Source organism: Emiliania huxleyi, assembly GCF_000372725.1.
Source record: "Emiliania huxleyi CCMP1516 unplaced genomic scaffold EMIHUscaffold_66, whole genome shotgun sequence".
NCBI lineage: Eukaryota > Haptophyta > Isochrysidales > Noelaerhabdaceae > Emiliania > Emiliania huxleyi.
In genome coordinates, this window is record NW_005197053.1 from 204116 (window position 1) to 214166 (window position 10051).

Consider the following 10051-nt stretch of genomic DNA (forward strand, 5'->3'; position numbering starts at 1 on the left):
ATGCGATCGAGGAGCGAAGCCTGGTCGCGGCTACCCCTGCGGTGCCCCTCTTGATGCGGGTGGGGAGAAGAGAAAGGTCAGCCACCGAGGGCGGGGTTCTTGAGAGTTAACTCCGCTGCCGCTGCCCGACCGCTCGGAGGACGACAGCGCGTTATTGCCTGAAGAGCTTACTCGATCCACATGTGGAGCCGCACAGAGATAAACATGTGTACTGACGTCTTCTCAGCTGCGCCTACTCTCTCTACTCTGTACTAGAGCCGAACGTAAGGGCCGGAGGCGGCGGCACCGACGTACCTACGGCTACGCCCGCCGCTCGCTCTCGTCTGGGTGTGCTCGCAGGGGACATGGGTACAGGGGACATGTGCTCGCAGGCGACATGGGTAGGGGGGCCCGACCACTTCATGACCCGGACTCCGCCTCTGCCGGCCGAGCCTCAGTACATGGACTCGATTTCGGCGGAGTACTTTTTGGCGACGACGTCGCGCTTGAGCTTCTGCGTGGCGGTGAGCTCCCCTCCGGGCACGGAGAGCTCGGTGTCGAGAACGACGAACTTCTGCACCTTCTGCGCGCGCGACGCCGCGGCCGCGTTGGCGCGGTCGATGCCTTCCTGGACGGCCTTGGCGACCTTGGGGTCTGCCTTGGCCTCGGCGACCGTGGTGGCGGAAGAGCCGATCGCCTGCATCGCGAGCAAGCAGGTTGCGTCCAGCTTGTCGGTCGGCTGCGGCCCGACCTCGGTCGGCTCCATCACGACTCGCAGCGTGAGCAGGCACGAGAGGAACTTGCGCTTGTCTCCGATGAGCACGGCGTTGCTCACCATCGGGCACTGCAGCTTGACCTGGTAAGGGAAGAGGAAGTGAGGTAGACTTCTCCACACACACACGAGGTGGCGGGGCAAGGGCGAGGCGACCCTCGCGTCTCCACGTCTAGACGACAGGAGCCCCGAAATTAAAAGTGCAAGGCCCAATGCGCGTGGGTGAGCGGCGTGTGTGTGTGTGTGTGTGTGTGTGTGTGTGTGTGTGTGTGAGTGTGTGTGTGTGAGTGTGAGTGTGTGTGTGTCGACCTGGTCCTCGACGAGGACGGGCGGCACGTTCTCGCCTCCCGCCGTGATGATGAGCTCCTTGATGCGGCCCGTGATCGCCAGCCTGAGATATGGGGAGATATGGGGAGATGTGGGGAGATATGAGCTCCTTGATGCGGCCCGTGATCGCCAGCCTGCGTGCTGAATACGCCAACCTCAGGGCGCGAATACGGTCTCGTGCAGCGTAGTCAGAGCACCGCGTGAGTACATGAGATGTGGGGAGGAGATATGGGGAGATATGTCGAGATCGTGCAGAGTACTCGGAGCACCGCGTCACAACGCATGGTGCGACTACAGCGGCTACAGCGGGATGCAGCGGAAGACACTCAGCGGAACACACCTTAGGAACGTGTCCTCTCGAGTGCTAGCTGGGATAGGCATGAATACGTCTTCCGCTTCTCGGGGCGCGAGCATCGGCGTGCCGCTGCCGTCCGGCGCGTCGTAAAACTTGCCGAGGTCGCCCGACCGGAGGAAGCGCGCCTGCTTACCGAGGGGTGGCCGAGGGGTGGCCGAGGGGTGGCCGAGGGGTGGCCGAGGGGTGGCCGAGGGGTGGCCGAGGGGTGGCCGAGGGGTGGCCGAGGGGTGGCCGAGGGGTGGCCGAGGGGTGGCCGAGGGGTGGCCGAGGGGTGGCCGAGGGGTGGCCGAGGGGTGGCCGAGGGGTGGCCGAGGGGTGGCCGAGGTGTGGCCGAGGTGACGTGTGGCCGAGGTGTGGCCGGTTTGAGAGACGGCCGAAGCGTACGAGGTGTGTGGCCGAGAGACGGCCGACATCTAGCGGGGCGCGCCTCGTCGAACGTCTCCGCGGTCTTCTCCTCCTTGTTGAGGTACCTAGTACCATACCTCCAGAGTATCGAACCCAGCGCGGGTTCACTCTTGCGGGTGGTGCGGTACGGCACCCCATCATCACATTGCGGCCCCGCATGCACACCTCCCCGTGCCCCTCCTCGCCGGCGGGTGCGAAGCCCTTGCCCTTCTCGAGGTCGAGCTTGACGTAGCCCGGCGCCGCGGCTACGCCGACGGTGCCTGCTCACACGCGGCGCTGTGAACAGCTGCCCCCCTTCTACAACGTGCCTACGATCTCGCCGCGCCGAGCTTGGTCTTCGATGGGAAGGCCGAGGACGTCATGTAGCCTAATTACTTAATTAACACCAATTAACACGAATTAATGGTCTTCGACGGGAAGGCCGAGGACGTCATGTAGCCCGTGGTCTCGCTCATCCCGAAGCCCTCGATGATGTGGATGTCGATCGACCAAAAGTAGCGCAGCACCTCCTTGGAGAGGGGCGCGGCGCCCGAGCCGAAGGCGGTGCACCGGTCGAGGCCGAGCCTGCGTTTAATTAACACTCAGTAACACTAAGTAACACGAATTAACACTAATTAATAGGTGCACCGGTCGAGGCCGAGCCTGCGTTTAATTAACACTAAGTAACACTAAGTAACACGAATTAACACTAATTAATAGGTGCACCGGTCGAGGCCGAGGCTGCGTTGAGAAGACGCCGGCATGAGGGCGGGGCACCGGGAGTGTGCAGCGTACTCAGAGCACCGCGTGAGTACAACGAAAGAGAATACAGCGGAAGACAGCGGGATACAGCGGAGTACGGCTGAGTACGTGTCCTCTCGAGTCCTGGTTGGGATACACATGAACACGTATCCGCTTCTAGGCGCCCGAGATATGGGGAGATATGGGAAGATATGGGGAGATATGGGGAGATATTCCGCTTCTAGGAGCCCGAGCGTCGTCTTGATCTTCGCGAAGACGACCGCCTAATTAAATAATTCACTCGAATGAGCACTAATTAACACTCATCTTGATCTTCGCAACGACGACCGCCTTGCAGAGGAGGTACTTGACCTCGTCTGCGCAGCTCAGCCCCGTGGCCCGGCCGCCAGACTCCGCGAGGCCCAAGTTGCGAGCCAGCCCGACCGCCTTTGCCGCCGCCGCAATCTTCTTCTGCGTCTCCGAGCCCGCCGCGCCCTTCGCCTTCATCGCGTCCATCACCTTCTCCCAGACGCGGGGGACGCCGAAGAAGAAGGTCGGCCGCGTCTGCTGCAGCAGCGGCAGGAGCCCTCCCGAGAGCGCGTCGGGCGTGGCAAAGTAGATGCTCCCGCCGGTGACGGCGGCGAACATGAAGTCGAGGAGGAGCGCGGCGATGTGCGAGAGGGGGAGGTAGGAGAGGTAGACCTGCTCGGGCCCAAAGTCGGCGAGCACGCCCTCGTCCTAACCAATTAATTAACACTAATTGACACTAATTGACACTAATTAGCACTAATTAATAGGAGCGCGAGCTCGTCCTTTGCGAACTGGATGAACGCGTTCGCGTCCCAGGTCAGGTTGTCGTGCGACAGCATCACCCCCTTTCAGTGTCATCGTTATTATGATCATGATGTTTATTATCATCACTATTATTATTACTACTGCTGCATGACTACTACTGTCAACGGGTGTCATTACCTTGGGCGGGCCCGTGGTGCCCGATGTGTAGATGAGGCAGCAGCACTGCGTCGGCTTGAGCTTGGCCTCCTCCGCCTTCACCGTCTGCATGATGTGGCTGTGTCCGTGCGTCGCGCCGACCGTGACGCGCCCCTCTGCCATAAAGTCGACAAAGGAGAGCACCTCCTTGCTGGAGGCGATGTCCGACGGCACCGCGGTCATGTCTCCCCAGACGACGATCTTGGCCAGCTTTTGGCTCTTGTCCCGGAGCAGCGTCTCAAACTTGGAGCCGTGCGCCCAGCTCTCGGTTAGCACGAGCTTCGCCCCGCAGTCCTGGCCGAGGTACTCGCACGTCTCGATCCCGTTGGTAGGGTACGAGCCCACGATGACGCCGCCGGCCTGCACGGAGCCGTGAAATGCGATGAGCCACTGCGGCGTGTTGAAGCCCATCACCACGCACGCGTCCTTGCTCTCGACGCCCATCTTCAGGCACGCATTCGCAAAAATGTAGCACTCTTGCTCGAGCTGCGCCCACGTCATCTTGTCCCAGTGGCTTCCGACCGCCGTGGTGGCCAGGCCAGAGTAGAACGAGTAGGGATGCGCGTCGCTCGGCGCGTCGTCCTTGACGCGCCACGCCACCGCGTCACGCGACGGGTACTTCTCCGCGGTCGCATGAAAACACTCGCACAGCGTCACCGGCGGGAGCGCACTCGCGCCCGTTGCGCCGGGCGGGATGAACAGTGGCACCTCGCCGTCGATTCTCGTCGTGTAAAGCGGGCCTGCTCCGTACACGTGCTTGCCGTCCTCGTCCATGTCTTCAAAGGCGGCGGGGGGCGTCGGCAGGGAGGTCGCTGACGAGAACGATTGATTGCGAAAAAAAAATAAAAGACTGCTGGGTGTCAGGGACACACTCACAACACCACCCGTTTACGCATACCAAAAAACAAAATCTCTCTCTCGCATACCACCGTGCTAATGCCTGTCGCTGGCCCGACTGTTCTTGACCTCACTTAAACCTCGTAGACGCCAGCCACCGTTTACGCGCGGGGCGACGGCGGCCCCAGCGGCGCGCCGGCGTCCGCCACCTTGGCAGCCGCCTCGTCCATCTCGAACCCCGAGTCGTTGACCCGCCTCGCGATGGCGGCGAGGTCGAGCCCCCAGCGTGGTTGCACGAGCATGCGGGCGACGCCTTGCTCCTCTGTGCCCGCCACCAGCGCGTCGACCACGCCGCGTCCGATCTCTAAAAATAAAAGAAATGCCGTTGGTGGCTTTCTTAGTAAGATTCTTAGTCCCCTCCCTGGATGTGAGGTTGCCGACTGCACTCCAAGTGCTCCGCTCGGCTGCGGTTTACTGACTTCTCGGCCGTGGGTATGTGGCCATCATGTCCTCCACATCAAGGAGCCGCTCGACCTCGAGCCTCCTCTCAGCGACCCCAAAGGCGAGCTCAAAGTTGCGTGCGAGCGCGGCTCTGTGGCGTCGCACCGTTGAGAGATCCAAAGCGGATGTCATCGGGGAAGTGACGGTGCAGCAGCGCACAGCAGGCGAGCCCGTCGTTCCACGAGCAGATCCAATTCTCAATGCTCACCCCATACATCCGCGGCGCGGGCGCCACCGCATCATCTGTTCCGTGACGCGATTGCGAAAATTCCATTCGCTTCCGCAGTTGCGGCGAACTCCCTGGACATATGAACGTCGTCTGGCTCAAGCGCGACGTGCGGCTTCATGACCACGAGCCGCTGGCGCTCTCGCCGCCGCTCTGCCAGAGCCGCTGCTTCTCCTCTACGTGTACGAGCCTTGCCACCTTCAGAGTGACTCGTACCATGAGGCCCACCACGTATTTATCAATGAGGGGCTGGCCGACCTCGACGGCAGGGTGCGCACCATCGCCAGCGGCGATGGTGGCGGCCTTACCCTCCGCTTGGGCGACGCTGTCGATGTGCTGGCTGCGCTGCACGCGTTGCTACCAATCAAGCGCCTCTTGAGCCACCGTGAGGTGGGGAACGCATTCTCTCGCGCACGCAATGCACGCGTGTCCGAGTGGGCCGACGCTCATGGCGTGTCGTGGACACAATGCGCGCAGGACGGCGTGAGCGACGTGCGGCACTCTGAGCTCGGTTCAGGTCTTAAAAATCCGGCGCTCAGAACCCTAGTCTACTAGTCCCCTATAAAGATATAACCAGGGATACTTCGCGCAATAAAACTTTCGAGTACGGACCGGGCGGGTTGGCGCGGGAGCGGAAAATTCTTCCCAGTCCGCGCCAGTCTGAGAGAGAGTCCACTCTGCGCCCTTGTCGTGCCAGTGTGCTGTGAGACAGGCTTGTCTTTTCAGAATTCTTTGTTGTAAAATTCTTCTCAGTGTCGTGCGACCGCCTTCTGTTGTAAAATTCTTCTCACTGTCTTTTAAGAATTCTTCTCATGAGTCATGCAATAAATTCTTCTCTGGCGCCGGCGCCCCAGCGTAGAGGGCCCGTGTGTGGGGGGGGGGGGGCGAGGGAGAAGATGAGTGGAATTGATGAATTGGGCCGTTGTCCGTGCCTCCCCTCTATACGTCAGAGTGGGACCTACGCCGCGCCGGGAAAGGGGCGCGCCCGGTCCTCGACGGAGCCGCGCGCCCCAAACGACCCAGGCGGCGAGTAAGTAGTCGTCCTCGAACCTTCGACATGTAGTTGCCCATAGTTAGCGCCCGCCCGCCCCCCCCCTCCGTCGCTTCGCAAAAGAAAAAACAAAATACAAACAAGCAGAAGAGAAAGCGAAGCCAAAAAACGATTGCGTAAACGGCGTCACAAAGCCCGCCGGTTTTGATCGACAATCGTGAGATTGACCGTCCTCTTCCCAGCGCGGGCTGGAGCGCGCCTCCTCGGCCGCCGCGTCCTCCTCCGCCGCCTGGCGCTCCGCCGCCTCGCGAGCCGCCTTGGCCGCGGCCTCTTCCGCAGCCGCGTGCCCGTTGCTGCCCACGACGGTGCCGGCACACACGTTCCTATGCTCGCCGCCCTCAAGCCGCACCTGCTCGCCGAGACTGCTCTCGAGGTTGTTGCACTCCAAGAAAAGGAGTTCAAGTTCTACGAAGGCCACATTTCAATGCTTCAGACCTTCTCCACGCTGCTCGCGGGATTCGCCTTTACGACCTTTGTCAGCGTCAGCGAGCCCTTGACTGTCAACATGCTGCTCTTCAAAGCTCCGACCGGAGACTATACTGTATCGCCAGGAGACGAGGCAACCACGGTCCAGACCGCAACCACGATCCAGACCACTCTGGAGCATTTCAATGCCGTTGAGGCCTACACGTTTGCAACGCACTGGATCGAGGTGCTAGCGATCATCCTTTGCCTGGGCGAGAACTTGTACGTGCTCCAGGTATCGCTCGTCGCCACAATAATGGGCAACCGCCTCGCGCTGCGCGGCCCGGCTGGCAGCTTGAACCGCGCGATCGAGCTCATGGCTCGGGCGCTAAAGCGTGCCATCGATCGCTTCGTTCTCGGGTTGCAGTGGTTCATGCTCTCCATTGTGTTCCACGCGCTCAAGGTGCTGCACCCGCTGTCGAGCGTGATGGTGTGCATCGTCGTCTTTAAGCTGTGGCGCCGCACCCACCGCCATATCCGCGCGATCGCCGCGGCCTTCCGGCTCGATAGCGAGCACGTCGTCATCGCCGCGTTTCCTTCGGAGCAGCAATCCTCCTCGAGCACCCGAGCTTCCTTCAAGCCGGCGAGCAGAAAGCGGCGCACGTCGAACCCGCTGTTTGCCCTGACGGGCGCGTGGCGGGAGGTCACCGAGGTATAACCCTAACCCCAAACCTTACTCTGACCCTGCCCCTGACCCTAGCCCTGACCCTAAGAAACCCCAACCAGGTCGATCAGAAGGTGGAGGCCGCCATCAGGAGGCGCCCGGAGTCGGCGGCCGAGCACCTGGTCGCCATGCATCAGGAGCAGACGACCAGCGCCGCCGCCTGCGCGCCAGCCAGCGCCGTCACGTTCGAGATGGATGTGGAGCTTGGTGAGGGGCACGGGCCCGACAGGCGGCCAGGCGCGCTGCCGCCCGCGCTCGTCCGGAGCAACACCTCACTCGGCCCGTTCGATTTCATCGTGAGGACGCTGCGAGGCCTCTGATGTCAGACTCTGTTCAGGTTAGTCAGGCTGTGAGAACGTACACGTCGCTGTGAGTCGCACTCGCCCACCAAGGCTCCAGCAACCCGATACGACTGACCGTTTCTGACCCGGCGAACCGGTGAGTACCGGCACCATCACGGCACTCGCCTCTGTGTTCGTGCGTCGCCCATCTCTCCTGGAGATGCCTGCTCTATTTGTTTGTGCCCGCCTCCTTCACCTACGAGCTCGTATGCCACGTCGCCGCCTGTGTTTGGGTTTCTATGAACTATGTTTGCGATTTGGGTTTTGGATTTCGTCTATATGATTCTTGGAGCACTTGGAGTGCAGTTATTAACCTCACATCCAGGGCCGAGGAGCTGAGAAGCGCACCCAGCGGGCCGGATGATCGGTGTCGGGTTCTATGTATTTATTTGTCCCTCCCCCTGGGTTGTCTGTTGCTGTTTTTTTTTGTTGAATTCATTGGCTAGTGCCATTTCACTCTGAGGGAGGGTGTAGAGGATGTAGAGTGTAGAGCGCTGTAGAGCTGTAGAGCTGTAGAGCGCTGTAGAGCTGTAGAGCTCTACATCCGCCGCGTGACGAGGCGCCTGCGTTGTAGAGCGATGTAGAGGCGCTCTACAACGTGAAATCTCTACAACAAACTCTACATCATAAGCGGCGAACGAGGCACGGTCGCTCTCCGACATGAGGCGCGTTGCACTTGCCAGTGCTGCCCTGGCCTTCTGTCTGCCCGCCCAATGGGTGGCAGGTGCCTCTGCTGCTATGGCATGCCTCACGGCTGCGACTGGCCGGCGCCTCGGCGCGTCAGCTCGGCTCGGCGTAGCGATAGTGGCCAGCGCAACTCGCCTGGACTCAACGCTCAGCCAGGAGCTCCCGCACGCGCTGGCGCGAGTCATGGCGCATGCAACGCGTCTGAATGCTCGCCTCGCCTCGCGCAAATGCGACCGTCCTCGCAGCCGACAGTCCACCGCCTGCTAAAGAAGCACAGCGACGAATGCGGCACCGGCGACACATGGCAGGCTGGTCATGACGCAGTTATAGGGTGTTGTGTGCCGTCAGAGGGACTCTCTGTGTGTCAGGGATAGTCAGGGCTGTCCATCAGAGCTTCACTAAGCTCGGAGACACCCCATTAGCGCGGCTCGACCTCTTTGAGTCACTGCCTTCCCGGCGGTTTGGCTGTAGAGCCTCTACAACAAACTCTACAACAAAATCGCGCTCTACATCGCTCTACAACGCAGGCGCCTCGTCACGCGGCGGATGTAGAGCTCTACAGCTCTACAGCGCTCCAGAGCGCTCTACATCTCTACAGCTCTACAGCGCTCTACACTCTACATCCTCTACACCCTCCCTCAGATTTCACTGTGGCACAGCTCGCGTTACAAAACCTTGATTTTGACCATTGCGCTAGGGTGCCCACAGGACCCAAAAAAAGAAAATAAAAAGAAATGGGCGAACCCCAAGTGCTCCCCGATCGCAGCACTTCGTGTGAGAGAGAGATTTTAGCTTTGTCTTCTCTTCGTGTGTTGGAGAGTCGAGATATTGAGAGTGTGACTAGGAGGGAGGGACGCTGGGGATTCTCAAAGGTATACCCTTGGAATGGCCGGATCCAGCCTTGCGCGAAAAATGTACCTCTCGGTGCCTTCCAGAGGCAGCTGCGAGGCCTGCGACCCCGCCGAGTAGACGGCGTCACACAGCAGGTGGCGCTGTGTGACGCCGTCCACTCGGCGGGGTCGCAGCTGCCTCTGCGCGTCCTGGGGAGGTACATGTAGCACTCGCAGCGTTGCCTTGCGACGAATTTTTCTTCTGTCCAGCCAGTCTGCTGTGAGGCGCGCTTGTAGTAAAATTCTTCTGTCCTTCGCTGGCTCCTCCGGTTTGCGTCGCCTGGCCCCGCCACCACAGCCGCCGCCATCACCGCCGCCGCCGCCTGGTCACCGCCGCCGCATCGCAGCCACATCGCCACGCCGCGCCTCCACACGCGCGACGCCTTGAGCGCGTCGCCGTCCCACAGGTCTCGGGCGCTGGACCCAGATATCCAGAGATGCCGCGCTACTACTGCGAGTACTGCGACATCGCGCTCACGCACTCGTCGGTGCCGGGCCGCAAGCAGCACCACTCGGGGCGCAAGCACATCATGAACGTCATCGAGTACTGGGCGAACTTCCAGCCCGCGCTTCCGACGGCCCCTCCGCCGGGTGCGCAGCGGCCGCCGCCGCCGATGATGGGGATGCGGCCGATGCCGCCGGGCATGATGCCGATGCCGCCGCGGTGCGTGGCGCGCCCCCTCTCTTCCAGCACTAGCCGACCGCTCGCTCCACCACACCCGCTGCTGGTCGGAACCCCACATCAACGCCTCCCACCTCGCCCTCGCCTCTGCCCCCTCCCGCTCCCCACTAAGTGACTCCATCTTGTGGGTTGCTTGGGGAAGTTGATCAATTTTGTCGT

At 61.3% G+C, this 10051-nt stretch overlaps 3 protein-coding genes across 3 annotated transcripts; 2 read left to right on the forward strand and 1 right to left on the reverse strand.

The window, feature by feature from the left end:
* Nucleotides 1–148: 148 nt before the first annotated feature.
* EMIHUDRAFT_465241 (hypothetical protein) lies at nt 149–4361 on the reverse strand. Its single transcript, XM_005762812.1, has 11 exons — nt 3531–4361; nt 3371–3433; nt 2880–3296; nt 2718–2842; nt 2268–2402; nt 2164–2195; nt 1972–2098; nt 1861–1903; nt 1491–1558; nt 1061–1142; nt 149–835 (listed from the first exon to the last, which is right to left on the reverse strand). The coding sequence occupies exons 1-11, from the start codon at nt 4320–4322 to the stop codon at nt 434–436; spliced, it is 2286 nt and encodes a 761-aa protein (XP_005762869.1). The 5' UTR covers nt 4323–4361; the 3' UTR covers nt 149–433.
* Nucleotides 4362–5194: 833 nt separating this feature from the next.
* Nucleotides 5195–5667, forward strand: EMIHUDRAFT_215644 (hypothetical protein; the record flags this gene model as incomplete). The annotated part of the gene is made up of 2 exons (XM_005762813.1): nt 5195–5292; nt 5382–5667. 2 exons carry the CDS (start codon nt 5195–5197, stop codon nt 5665–5667), a joined length of 384 nt encoding a protein of 127 aa, XP_005762870.1.
* A 3565-nt stretch (nt 5668–9232) lies between these two features.
* On the forward strand, nt 9233–10038 carry EMIHUDRAFT_215646 (hypothetical protein; the record flags this gene model as incomplete). The annotated part of the gene is made up of 3 exons (XM_005762814.1): nt 9233–9244; nt 9618–9874; nt 10005–10038. The coding sequence occupies 3 exons, from the start codon at nt 9233–9235 to the stop codon at nt 10036–10038; spliced, it is 303 nt and encodes a 100-aa protein (XP_005762871.1).
* Between the last annotated feature and the right edge of the window lie 13 nt (nt 10039–10051).